This window comes from Ctenocephalides felis, unplaced genomic scaffold (genome assembly GCF_003426905.1).
Source record: "Ctenocephalides felis isolate EL2017-DRISC unplaced genomic scaffold, ASM342690v1 CF-g0.4_SCAFFOLD_01604, whole genome shotgun sequence".
NCBI lineage: Eukaryota > Metazoa > Arthropoda > Insecta > Siphonaptera > Pulicidae > Ctenocephalides > Ctenocephalides felis.
This window is the reverse complement of record NW_020537758.1, coordinates 23619967-23634873: the sequence shown is the minus strand read 5'-3', so window position 1 is coordinate 23634873 and position 14907 is coordinate 23619967. Positions and strand designations below refer to the sequence as shown.

Below are 14907 nucleotides of genomic sequence, written 5' to 3'. Positions count from 1 at the left end.
CTACTTTACTTTGACGTCGTTCGTTCAACATATATGCAAAAAATGCTTTGTTCAGAAGCGCTTGTCCATGCAGAAATTACACAGTTTCTATTAAAAATGCAAATGAATAGTCAATATTTATTCTACGTAGCATTTTTTCAGCACCACGTAGTCACGTTGCATTCTGTTTGAGCATATCAGCTTGAGAATTTTATTGATGTACCTGGAGTTAATCTAATTTAAAAATTAAATGTTCGACATTTTTTTTTTCAGATAGTGTCTCATATTTGCAGGTTACTGTATCGTCAATAGCATATCATCTTTTAATATTATATTCATTAAAGTAAAGCATCAACGTCTTTTTAGTGAAATTGTTCAATATTCAAAAGAAATGTATTTTTTCTATATTTAAAAATCTGATAAAATAAATAGTAACAACAATGCTGCATAAACTTAAGATTTGGACATCAAATTAGAAGACGTTTGTAGTAAAAGTTTTTAAATTTAGTATTATAATATTGGGACAGTATTATGAAAATATATATGAAGATAAATAAATTTATTTCTTCAGGGGGTTTCTGTTAGTTTCTGTAGTTATGGTTCAAAACAAAAGTTGTAGTGCTATTTTATCGAGCGAAATTTTATCGAATCTGTTTCAATATTTGAACTTTTACTCTTCTCGATCACGACTGATCCTTTTAAGAATGGCTGTGATAAAGTGATCGGGTAATGTATCGTATCGAATAATGTAGATTGTGAACTCTGACCTTGTGTAATGGTGCAGTTGACATTCGCGTAGGTGATGGGAGCAGCCTTTCGGCATTGCGAAAGGTCGAGTCGGTCTCCCCGACCACGGCGAACAGGCGAGAAGGTTATTTCTGATCACCTTTACCTCATATGCAACCGTCTATTATTGGAATAGAGAGATAACCAGAGTTAATTTTAAAAATGCTATGATGTACCTGCAACGCGGTACTTAGGATACTCATATCATTGATAAAAATACCCATTGTTCATATCATTGATAAAAATACCCAAAATTGATACCCATATCATTGGTAAAAATAATATGATTTGCGCCAGTCAATATAATAATTTTATTGGCTCGCACATAGGTTTTTCTGATTGTCTATCTTTTTATTATTATATTATAATAAATTCTTCATAATATTTAAGTATATACTAATATCACACATAGTTACGAAATTGACGATTAATAGTTTTTTAAAATAATTGTAAAAACAGATTTTTAGATATGTTAATCATGCCATGACCATTGTTGGTCGACTCAATCAGTGGGAAATGATTTTTATAATCAGATCAATTTTTTGACTGTTTATTTCGAAAATGAAAATTTTGCTTTCGATAAAAACTAATCTTCCGATTTTTAATTTAAATCTTAAATACAGACTTGTAACACCTTTAATTCACAAACATACGTTTATGTTTTAAAAGCTCAGCTTTTTATCCATATCATGAACCGATATCATAAATTTTCACACGGTTGGCTGATGTCTCGAAAAAACTAAGTAACTGATTTCATCGAATGGCGATATCAAACTTTTTTATATAGATTCAGCCGTTTTTAAGAAAACGTCGACGAACTTTTTTCAATTTTGGTCTCAAAATAATTAGAACTTTAAATGTCGAGAAAACATGAAATAGGAAAATCAGACTTTCTGGCGAGAGTATGAACTTCTTGTGAAAGTAAAAAATGTGGACATACTCATGTAATTTAATTTGTATGAGAACGCATTTAAATAAGTTTCTACTCACCATATTACTGTATATAACTTCTAGGAAACACTTTATCATTAGATTCTGTTGGTTAAACTTTTAACCATTATTGAAAAAAAACTATTTTTATTTATTTTACTTTCGAAGTAAATCTAATGCTTCTGCGCTTGACTGTAACTATTGTTCGGTTTATGTTATATTTTTTACAGCGCTCTAAGTTTTTGATACATTCTTAATCTCTAATATTTACAATCGTATAACCGTGAATTCAATAAACATTTAACCAAAAAAAAGTAAACACTAGATGTTTTATGATTCTATGATATCATGCTTGCAAGTTAATTACTTTTTCTAAATACTCTTCTTTTTAACTACAAGATTTAATTACTTCATCTAGTAGCTCATCCTATGTCAATATATAAACGGTTGTATCCTGTGTCGTATGTCGTATCGGCTTTTATTAATATAGTAACATGCCTTTGTGGTGACTAATTCTTCTTTAGAGGACTCTTACTCAAATAGAACATGTCTCCACTCTAAAATTATACTCTAGCAGTTTCTGTGTCTTAATCACCTCGAGTGTTTATTGCGCTATTCTCGTTTTAACAAGCGGCTTGTACACGATATTTAGCCGCGCCGTAAACAAATTGGGTTGATGATCGTAAAAATGATATGAGTGGATGTAATTCACAAAGAATTTATCAGTTTCATAAGTTATATAATCGTGTTTTATACATATTATTTAAACAGAGATCAGAACTTACGGATCATTTATGTTGTGATGGTTCGTCTTAACTAACGTCGGTTTTAGAGATGGCAACAGTTGGCCTATCTCTAAAGATGAAACAATTTCTGCATTCAGAAATAATTTTTTATCGATGCAGCAAACATATAACTATCTATATTTCCAAGTAAAACCTTTGTCACTACTTCATCATGCTGCTCAAGGCAGGTAACGAACTTGCGAACTCTGATGTAATCCCATAGTTCTAACTACTTATTCACGGGGGAGCCCTATCGTGAATGTGTGCCTATGTGCTGCGTGGTTATCTAGATATATGTGTATATAAGTTCATAATTTAACTTGTGAACCTTTATATGTATATATCAAAATATTATTTGCTTGCATATATGTAAAATTTCTTAGGTAATATATAGAAATCGCAAAAAAATAAAAAATGAACATTTTTGCATATCTTTACGTTTCAAAAAGATTTTGAACATTCTGGCATATTTTAAAAGTGTATGTGTGTGCAGTGTGTGTTGATTAGTTTTTGACAAAGATTGGCCCAGGCGTTGATTGATATTATTTACTATTACTTATTAGGAGACATAAGCGTATGATTAGTCATTACAAAGACATATTTGCTGTAACTTACAAGTTCCTTATATTTGCATATCTTTTAATTTATTTTAATGAATATTTTTATTGCCCGAAATAATATCTAGGTATCCCCATACACCCTTTATTGATTTCACGAAAACAGAAACCGTGACCTAATATGCAAATTTTTGTGTGAAACATTTCTTATTAAAATAAAACTCGGCGGAACGACTCATAGCCGATAATTACACACCTAGCAATCATTATTCACCCACAATTTTTTTTTCTTCAAGAAAATCGTTCCAGATTGTTGTGTACGTGTTTATGCAGATTACCCTGCGGTGGCATTGATTATATGCCGCAAACTAATTGTCCAAAGTTGAAGCAAAACTTTGAATTTGGTATGGCAAAAAGTTGTAAAACATTGTCATATTATATTTGAAGTTTTGGTAGGCGACATTACGTGCTTGAATCGTATTACTCAAAGCCACTGCAGTAAATGGAATTTAGTTTCATAATTAATGAATTTTAAAATCTTTTGAACACGCGATAATATTCTGCAAACAAAACATCAAGAATGAACAAATATTTATTTTAATATTTCATATGCAAACTACTAATTTTCTATACTACTTTATCCTTGTATGTGCACATGATAATATACAAATATTTTTACCTATCAAAATGAACAAAAATTATTTTTGCTGTTGTAAACCGACAGCTTATTAAGCTTCCAATGATATTTTTGCACATAGCAAATATATGTAGTACAAAGGCACATACCAATAGCACATTTGCTCGTTTATTTTTCGAAAATTATTTTGTAAACCGACGGCTTAGTAAGCTCCCAACGATATTTTTCATATAAATATTTTTTTTATTCACAAAATGCGTAGAATATGTACAATTTCCGGTGGATAATGTTTTATGCACGTTTTGCATATTGCTCTAATTAAAATTGTTATTCATAAGCTGGAAAAGCTGATAAATGACGTCGGTAATGTGATTTATTTTCAATGAAATGGGAAATGCATGGAACGAAAATTATAATCATAGAATTTGCTAGAAATTTCAATTAAAGTATATGTTTATTTATTTAATCGTTCTGTTTATTTTAGATTTAAATGTATTATTTGTATGACGAAAGACATATTTGCTCATTTCGATTTGTATTCAGACATGGCATTTTTGGGTATTTTGATGTATATTTATACTTCAAATCGATTCAATATGTTTTTTACCGTTCTAGTTTAATTAATATAATAATCAAATAAACCAATCCTATAATTTTGTGTACATATGCTATTTTGTGATATCATTTACCGTTTTCCATAAACTTTTGTGTCGTTTCACTTAGCATAATTTTTGTTATTTTTTTTGTGTCTAACATGTTCTCTAACATTTAATTAAAATAGAGTATATACTTTCTATACATTAATAACACATATTACGAAAAACCAATATATATAAAGAAAATACGATTTTTTTTATTACAACTAAAATAATACTTGTATACAGTTATGTGATCATTATGCAGTATATGTGAACAATTATTAATTATTACGTTAAATTATAAATTTAAATTGAAAATTTGTTAACAAATTATTTGTAATTGTTTCATATGAAACATTTGCAGAAAAAATTGTCAATGGTGTGATAAACGTGAGCAAGGACATTACTCAGAGCGTGCGCCTCGTTCGGATAACTCTGGAAAATAGAAAATGATTTGTTTCAATAAAATTGATTGAAATATCTGCAAGGTATGAGATAGATGAAAATGTTACAAGTTGTGTAATACATTTAGAAAAAAAATTTCAGGAATATAAGGTTTCTATCATTAGATTTTTTTAATAATAATTTAACTCAGAGTTTTTCATATTGAAGCAATACGGTCGTGAAACGGATGTCGCCTATAGGTGACACTTGTAGCAAAAGGGTTAAACAGCATAATGTTACAAGGTTTCTATCGTCTGACCTGTGATTGGAAAGGTATATCCTTCAACTCCAGGGTCCTCGCAAGTTGCATCGAATGCTGATAATGCACGTTATCGTCAGCGTTTCCGTGTATCAATAGATAACGCTTGTTACGCAGTCCTTCGGCCAAAAGGGTTACGTCGCTATTGTTGTAACCTTCGGGATTTTCTGTAGGTGTTCCCATGTAACGTTCGGTGTAGATTGTGTCTGAAATAATTGAAATTTAGAGAAATGTTTTAATTTGAAGATCGTATTTAATATTTTGTAAATTGGATACTTTTTAATACTCCATTCAAAATAATGAATCGTGTAATAAACAAAGAGCTACTCAACCATGTGGGTAACGGTGGGCCTGTAAGGCTAAAAAAAATTGTACTGATGATTCCTAGCATGCTTACATATCATCATTTCTGTATGCTTCATAATTCGTCACGGTATTGTTTATTTATTGAGAAGTTTAAAAAACAAATTGCCAGGAGATTTCAATCAGCACAAGTATTTGGCACAAAGGATAGGTGCATCTTTGAGAGCTAGATGTATATGCATTTAAAATAAATTTTGCCCAGTAAGGTAAAAAATTATATATGTGTTTGTCTGAGCGATTTAAAAAAAATGAGCAATGCCAGGACACTCTGATCAGCATAAGCTCTCACCAGAAAAATTGTAAAGATAACCTGGAGTTGGATCACGTCCAACACTTACGCTTGAATTTTTTGGAATAGAACTCTGTCCCCTAGAATTGGTCACGTTACGATAAGTCAAATATTAATTTTAATGTTCTCTTATTAAAATAATTTTCAATTTATGTTACATAACATGCTCTTAATTATGCAACCAATATATTTTAAATTACTCTACCGTAGTACAGCCAGGAGGTGACCGGTGCAACAGATACTCCGCATTTGAAAACATTCTCTTTGTCCCGAATTAAAGTCATGGCCGTGGCGTAACCACCGTAGCTCCATCCCCATATCGATACTCTGTTAGAATCTATGAACTGGAACATTTCTGTTAATTTCCTGCAAATGTCGATTGTTGGTTAGTAAACAGAATAAATAGACTCGGTTCCAATTTGGTTCATTAAATGCATTAATCGAAAAGTAGGGGCTATTGGAAATCACGTTGCATGCGTGCATAATTAGATATAAATTAAACGGGGTCTGTAAAACCAATACTTCAATATTAATAGATGAGAAATCTGCATATAATTTACTTTAACATAGTTTTATTTTTTACCCGTGTCAGAAAAGTCTAATCATTCTATGTAAAAGCCTATAATAAAAATTTTATAGGAATCTCCATAAAAAAAAATTAAATTATTTTCAAAAATTAAAAATAAACCTACATCATATGCGTCTCAGAGAATGGCATAACTGTTACTTAATTACCAGCGAAGTAAGAATGAAAAAATGAACACTTTTTCTCTTTTTGTTCCACTTTTGCACCATTTCTCCATATTTTAAGGTTAAAACATTAAATTGATACTGCAATATGTGGATCATTTTTTTAAGAATGGTGCAAAAGTGGTCCAAAGTTAAAACTTTTAGCTGCTGTCAATGGAAGTGGGAAGGTGAAAATTTTTTGAAGTATGGCAGCTTACTGAAACGTATTTAAAAAATTTTGATATTTGAAAAATTAGTAGCATTATGAAGCAAAATCATATAGTGATAATGTACATAAATACATATTAGTTATAATATAATTAAAAATAGAAATAAATTACTTGGTGATAGCGATTTGATCTTCAATCTCCGCGGTGCCAAGTGCGTTGTTTACTTGGAACATCAGCTCATCGCTTCGAAAAGCCGAGCCACGTCCGTCGATCTCGCAATGGATGTATTTTTTGTTCGTTGTTACATATTGAGGATAACCTGAAAGGGTAAAATACCAAAAGAATATTATTTAATATAAAATTTGGGCCCAGCGGTGGCGTTATCGGTACGCCAAAACTACCACATATATATCTAATAATACAAAAACAAGAGTGGTTAACCACTGGGTTGCCCCATGAGAAAAATATTGCTAGATTAAGATGTACTTGAATATTGATTGCTGTTTGACTTCTAACTTACATAAATCACTCAATTACTTACCAACTGTAAATCCATCGACTATCTTTTTAGAACCAGGGCCTGCATATACGTTCACAATCATAGGATATTTAAGGTTTTCATCAAAATCAGGGGGCAGTTGGAGTCTAACAAGAGCATCGAAACCACTTTCAGTTTTTACGATCAAATCTCGTACGATCGGTCTGTTGTGTTTAGATAATTTTTCTCTCAATTCCTTGTTGTCTTCCCATGTTGACAGTATTTCATCATTCTAAATAGAGAGTTTGATAATAATTATAGAAACAGTGAGTTGATGTAATAGCTATAATAATAGTAATTCTGGATATACTGAAGCACTTAAATGTAAATGCTTTTATATGGATTACTGATGAATTTTATCATCAACTAATATTGGAAATATTTTTTTTTATAGATTTTAATTGCTAACGATGTAAAATGCTATAACGTGACCTGAATCTGTTATATTTTGTAAATGTTTGTTATTCGAAATTATTACGTACAATACTGTGATAAAAAATAAAGAATGAACACATAGGGTATTACGTAATACTAATTTCAATGTTTTATAATAATCACGACCGAGAATTTAGCGGAACAGAAACAAATGTTTTAGTCATGTAGAAGCATTTAGTCACACCTGTTTATTTTAAACATAGAAATATTTAAATATATGTATATATATATATAAATATATATATATATATATACGTACTATACTATAGTATATTATATTGATTTATTTTTTGATTAATTTATTTATAATGATCTATTAAAAAATAACCTGCAAATAAACGGTATTTAGATGAATAAATAGAATGTGATAAATAAGTACAATAAATCTATAACAAAAAAACATAAAAATACAAGCTAATAGTATTGATTCAAGTTCCGACTTTCTTTTACTTACCACCGTGTCATAAAGTACGACAAAGGGTGCGTCTGGTCCAAGACAAGTCAAGGCAGCATAAGAGTACTCTTTGCTAAAATCACCTTTACCAAATCTGCATTTATCACCATTTTCTGTCATAAGTTGACGGGTCAAGGACAAGCTTTTGGAGCCGGCTACCATGATTTCTTGGTGGGTACTGCTCTCAGTCGATGTTGCTGAGTAATATCTTAATAATTAAAAAAAGTTTGTAGAAGCAAAATAATTGGGAATATGCGTAAAATTCAATTTGAATTGACTTACATAAGATCCCGTTCTGCATCGAAACCTATAATATTGGTGACAGTACGATTTCCACCGGTTATTGGTTTCGGTTCTGTCCTTCTTTCGGCTCCTACTATATGAGGATATGTAAATCCATCAGTGTATTGCACAGATCTGATAGTTATGTAACGATTTCCATCAGGAGTAAACCAGATTTTTCGTACGTCGATCCAACCAGGCATACTAGTTTCTAGTTCCTGAAATATTAGAGAATACACATTGATCAAGCATGCCAGAACTCAGGCTAAAAAACAAATAGAAAATTATTTTGTTAATAAGTATTCACGTATTGTATTAAATTTTATGTCTATTACTATCACTTGTTTACCATTTTACATTCTCCGGTCCCTGCATTGCAGATTTGCATAACAGAATAGTTTTGGCGTCTGTTTAGCCAGGTGACTGCCACCTCGTTATTGGAGGCCCAGGTGACGGCGGCTAGCAGATGATCTTTGCCCACATCCTGTTCGGGAGCTGTCAGTTCCGTCCAGGGCATATTACGACCACGAGCTTCGTTCAGACGGAGAACTTTTACTTTGGCTGTCGGATTTACTCTACCGGGCTAAGAGAGAAAGGATAATTGAATCTATAGTCTGATTGAAATAAAATATTTCGTTATTATTCGTAGTCTGATACTGAATGGACTCCGAACAAGGCCAACAGGAGCTATTTTCAATAGGTGAAAAAAAAACTAAGATGAAGGATGCAAATGATATATAGTTAGGCTATAATAACGAGGTTGACCAATTGACCTGTAAGAATATATGGTAAAATATGATCACATCTTAGACCAGCGTGAGATGCTTTTGAGCACATGGTTATTATTATGTATTGTATGATAAATTCTCTCCTGTTACCTTTGGATATCGCAGATCTACCAATTCCGGATATTGGCTTTCAATAGTACCAGATTCTCCGTAACGGAAATACATCATTTCGTCGACGTTGGAATCGTCAAAGCAACCGATCGCGATATATGCACCGTCCGGAGAAAACCAAAGCGCATCGCCAGAACCAAGCATTTCCTCTGCAATGAATTTGATATAAAAGATACAAGGAATTGGAAGTTAAACAGAATTATGACAATAATAGATACAACAGAATTCTAACAACACAAAATTATGTCAAAAAATATAGACAATACTTATTGATACCAGTTTCATAAAAAGTACAACAGTCTATTAAACATTTTAAATTAATTAATAAGTAGTTTAATTCATTAAATATTCATAAAACTTGCAGGAAGATGTTGTCTTAAAAATTCAGAAATTTGCTCGGAATTTATTTTATAATTTCATAATCTTTTCAAAGTAATATGTGTTTAATGAATTGCGATAAAAATTTCATCAGGATATGAGTTTTTAGTGGTTCTAAATCGTTTAGTTCTGTCTTCAAGGGCACATAATAAACCACAGGTACAATTTCCATTATTTTACCTTCGTAAACCCAATCCGAGACTCCGTTATACTTGACCCCCGGTTCTCCGTCCAGAGTCAGCTGAATTTCCCTGCTGCCACCATTTGGCTGCCGTCTGAGAAACACGTTGTTGTCTCGCACGTATACCAGGCCGCTGCTTCCTGGGATCCATTTGGCCATCTGCACGTGCATTTCTCTTGCTACGTGGACGATTTCCCTTTAGATATAAAAAAAATATAATATATGATGAAAAATATAATATAAAAATATAATTTTTTTTTATTTTTAAACTTTTTTGTGAAAATAAACTTTTTCTATTAATTATAAACTACTTTTTAAATTAATTTTATACAAAAATTAATGTTTTTACTTACTTTGTCTCCACATTGAATATGAAACATTTGAATTGCACAGAATATCTGAATCCCTAAGATAAAATACATATAATTATTCAATATTATTTTTGTTTTTCAATTAATTGTTTTTAATGATTTTTTACTACCTGTAATGGGTCCGTTTTGAATAAGACGTATTTTTGGTTAGGCGAGACTGCATATCCTGTTATGTTAAACTCTTTCTGAAAATATAATTTGTAAGTGCTAAATTTAATAAGTCTTAAAATTCATAAACATATTCTATAAAATATTTCTTTATTAGCCCGTAAATCATCACTAGATGTTTTTTTTATAGATATATCAAATCTTATCTAATTTCTATTGTCTTAGTGACCACTTGCAGATAAAAAAATTGATCGCATTTACAAATCCAAGGAATTAACGTATCATTTTCAAAATTTGATGATTATTCAAAAATCAACTTCATCTCTAAATAAATTAATTATATTCTCACACTCTTGAATTTTTCAAAAAAAATATCAGTCATTGCGTATTCATTTATTTATTTGTTTTAATTATTTATTTATTTGACTATATATGCAGCTTTATTTTCATGAACTATTAACTTATTCTTTTTTCTATTAATTTATGTATTTTACTTATTTTTTAATTATTTATACCGTATTTGCGGATTTCATTTTATTATGGCATTTGCAAATTTTACTCGTCCCTTCTTCAGCTTTCTTTTTACATAGCACATTTTCTGTTTCAACATCATCTTTACCTTCCTTTGCAAATTTTAAGTTTTCGCGCTGAAAATTAATAATATTTACTACATACATACACACATTCATAATAACAATTATTGAGATCACTAAATTAGATTACTTAACATTTCTTTTATAACACGTACGATTCGAAATAGGTGAAATAATTAGATTAAAATAAATCGTGAATCAATTCACTTTTAAAGTTACTACTTCATTATGTTTACGTGACAATATTAAATATTTTCTACTTCGCCATTGAGTCATAATTAAAAACATATTCACACATTATGCCTTTGCAAATTAATGCTAATTCATAATTATAATTTCGTCATAAATATTTAATTGCACTTTAAAATTTATCGCCATGTGTTTTCGAAATTTCTGGTTATCGCAATTAAATCGTCGTTCGATATGCATGGAATTGCATTATTTTGTGTGCTTCGATAATAAACGAATTAGTAGTGTTTTATCATAGATTATGTCATGCATTATTTATTTATAGTAGGTTATAGAGATGTGTATGGAATTATAAATTGAAAACCAAGCTTACAAGTTACACTGCATTCATTAAAAAAATTATCTCTTGAGTAGATGCCTTAAATAATTATTAATAATAATACAAATACATGTGTGAGGCTTTGAAATTAATATATGAAATAAATTGAATGGGTTGGGTGTATAGTAGAAAAAGTATAAAAGAAGAAAATGATTGTTAATTTTCAGTAATATAAATTTCCTGTAATTTTATGATGTTAATATTTGATCAATATACTATTAACTTAATGAATCACTTTAGTCATTCAGAATGTAACAAACAATTACCATTTACATTAAACTTACAATATCGGCGACTTTTACAAATGTCTTGCCAACACCATCTTTGGCGTCGTAGCTCATCAGATCGCCATCGATATTTTTATATACAAAAGCGGTATCTGTAAGAGAAATAGATAAAATATTTATTAAATATTTGTATAAATGAGAAATACAATTAAAAAATATATTCGATTTATTACTTCAAATGTATGAAACTGGAATTATCGTTAATTTTTATTATACTAAAAACTGTAATATTCTGATAGATAAATTTTCTTACAATCTAGTTCTATAATATGTATTTTATAGCTGTATCGAGTTTTGAGAGATTAATTCATTGAATCAAATTTTTAGTTTTTTACAAAGTTTTGGTTTTATCTCATAAATGATTTTGACTCTGGTGCTTTTTGAATATAGCAAACTTTAACTCTTATCTTACCCGAAATCCAAGTACCGTTGAAACCTTTGGCTTTGAACTTTCCGGTGACGGCCTCGACCAAGTCGAAAGGCTTGAGATTCTCCTGGGCCGGTCCAGGTGGAGGCTTGGCTAACACGCCGAACACCAGGCAAAACAACACCGCAAACCTCATACTATAAAATAGACACATGATAGGTTTATTCACGATTGTTTTGGTTAACTAAATAGCCATAGTTGATATAAGAAAAATTAACGCTAATGCTAATTTTCTACACAAACAATGAATTTTGGATATATATATAGATCTTAGGTTTTCATATTTGAAATGAAAATTTGAATTTATATATATATATATATATATATATATATATATATATATGTGTGTATATATATATATATGTATATGCATGTATGTGTATGTGTTTTTTTCTCAATAAATACTTTCATTTGCTTTCACTTTTGTTAAAATAAAGCACGAAAGAAGAAGCAGCGAAACTGATCTGTATGAAACTTTCTTCAAGTTTGAAATACTTACTAAGCTTATATAGATTTTATATATTAATTAAATTAATACTGAACCGTTCTGTTTTATTTGATTAGTAAATAATTCACATTAATTAAAAAATCATTTATAGGATAAATTTATTAACAATATTATGTATAAGTAGCACTTATTCTTTAAGGCAATTTGCATGAATATTCCGATATATGTATATATGATACTTTATCAGTGTACCAAGCTTCATTAAAATCGTGAAAAAAAGTTCAACAGTTACAAAGAATCGCCCTGCCTTACTTATCGACAGGTACAGTTTTTTATTTTAAAATCGGCGAAAATATTGCAAAAAAGGTTGCAATAATCTTATGTAAAAGCTGTAAAAAAACAGCTTAGACTATCAATGCATAAGATTAAACAACAATTTTTATCGAGTTTTGTTAAATAGATTTTAAACTTTCAGAATCGATAAGAAAACGTTCACGAAAGATCAAATTTTAATACTTTCTCCAAATTTGATGCCTAACGATTCAAAATGGTTTAATAATAATGTAATTAGAGATGTTAAAAATTGAATAAATATAAAAATTATGCACAAGTAAATTAAGTTTATGAGTACTGTTAAATTTAATAATAGCATTAAGATTTGAAGCACAAAGGTGAAGAATAAACACCCCCAATGTCATAGATAGTTTTGAAGGATAATATTTATTCTGAATATATATATATATATATATATATATATATAAAATAATATATATGTTTATATAATATATTAAATTAAATAATGGGTAGTACTACGCTAGTGCAACAGATCTGTGAGCTGAATTAAACTCCAACTCGATTCAGGGAAAAATTTGTGTTAGAGATTTCCCATTGCCATTTCACATCGCTTAAAATAGGCTATTTTTAATTGCAAACATATTTTTGATCTTTATTATAAGTAAAAATGGACATTACAGCACGATGTCAGGTTGTGCAGCGCGGGGTTCGAACTCACGACCCCTTTCACAAGAGTCCGTGAGCTTAACCATTGCATCGAGGAACACCCATATATATATATATATATATATATATATATATATATATCACGTGCAGACAGCAAAAGTGATTTTTATAAGGAATAACATTTTTTTCAAGTTAAAACACTTAGTTTATACATATAGATTTTAATACATTTATTGTAATAACACTTGGGCGTTTTGTTTTTGAATTTTAAAGTTTACGTATGTTGTTTACTATTTTGTTAATTATAATTTAAAATACCTAAATTTGTTTGTGTCAATTAATTTATCGCCGCGATAAACCCGCTGCACTATTATCTATTGTCTTTTATCGCACACACTGACCGGTACTGACGCTCTACTGGCGGCGTCAGATTCGTACGAAATACTTCAACGGACTGCTTTAGTATAGGCGATTTATTAGCTCTTTAGTTAATCTAAAATATTATCAAACAATCAACGAGCTCGATAAGAATTATTACGTCTACTAGATATATATAGATATCCGTACTAGATGCATGTACAGTTTTGCATTCAAATCATTCACATTTCTTATATACATTTGTAGTTGTCTCATAAATATTTGAAGTCTCACATAAGAGAAACATTCACTACGTTATTTTGATAACCTTTTTACTATGCAGGCGAATGGCAACGTCGCCATCGGAAGGGTCGTCTATTTATTGTTTCAATATAATTGTTAATATATATTATTTATTGTTTCAACAGCAATCAGGACAGCTTTACCTCATACGTTCTATAAGTTACTTGTTAAAAACCTACAACCTAATCTTTCATGAGGGGCAACCCATCGGTTTACCATTTCCGATGTAGGGTTTGTATTATCTCTTACGTCTAATAGATATCATATGATTGAATGTTGCAACTATGACCACGATGGGCAACTTCCACTTGAAATCATACCAAGATCTACAACTTTAAGTAAATAATGAGAATGAAGCTAAATTTAAATATTTTTAGTTCAAAATTATGGTTTAAAATGGTCATATATATTTACCAAGAAATTATCTACCTTTGTCTTAACAAACTTTGTTAGAAGAACTTCTTCAGTTGACTATACATTTGCCGTTCTATTTAATTATAAAATTTATAGTGGCTCTTAGAACATTTTGGACAAATTTTATTTATAAAACTGTTGTGACTTTTCATATTCGATAATCATCAGATAATTTAATTCGATTTGTAAAATAGAGTGAAATTAAAAAGAATATAACTAGACGACATTTAAATCATATAATCATTAAACATCAAAGTCTTAATATTTTCTGTCGTACTAGCTCTGTGATTTCTATATAATTTATAATATATATATAAATATATATATATATATATATA

General features: G+C 29.8%; 1 protein-coding gene across 1 annotated transcript; it reads right to left on the bottom strand.

Annotated features, from left to right (window-relative positions):
• Positions 1 to 4657: 4657 nt before the first annotated feature.
• Positions 4658 to 13933, bottom strand: LOC113373536 (venom dipeptidyl peptidase 4-like). Its single transcript, XM_026613828.1, has 16 exons — positions 13814 to 13933; positions 12073 to 12224; positions 11658 to 11752; positions 10728 to 10859; positions 10215 to 10289; positions 10087 to 10139; positions 9733 to 9929; positions 9154 to 9323; positions 8625 to 8858; positions 8276 to 8493; positions 7994 to 8201; positions 7108 to 7336; positions 6738 to 6885; positions 5873 to 6033; positions 5016 to 5221; positions 4658 to 4747 (listed from the first exon to the last, which is right to left on the bottom strand). The coding sequence occupies exons 2-16, from the start codon at positions 12221 to 12223 to the stop codon at positions 4658 to 4660; spliced, it is 2367 nt and encodes a 788-aa protein (XP_026469613.1). The 5' UTR covers position 12224; positions 13814 to 13933.
• Between the last annotated feature and the right edge of the window lie 974 nt (positions 13934 to 14907).

Coding starts and splice junctions, on each gene's coding strand:
- LOC113373536 (XM_026613828.1), bottom strand. CDS start 12,223: ATGAGGTTTGCGGTGTTGTTTTGCCTGGTGTTCGGCGTGTTAGCCAAG. Junction 11,753..12,072: donor CAACGGTACTTGGATTTCGG/GTAAGATAAGAG, acceptor TTTCTCTTACAG/ATACCGCTTTTGTATATAAA. Junction 6,886..7,107: donor AGTCGATGGATTTACAGTTG/GTAAGTAATTGA, acceptor TTACCCTTTCAG/GTTATCCTCAATATGTAACA.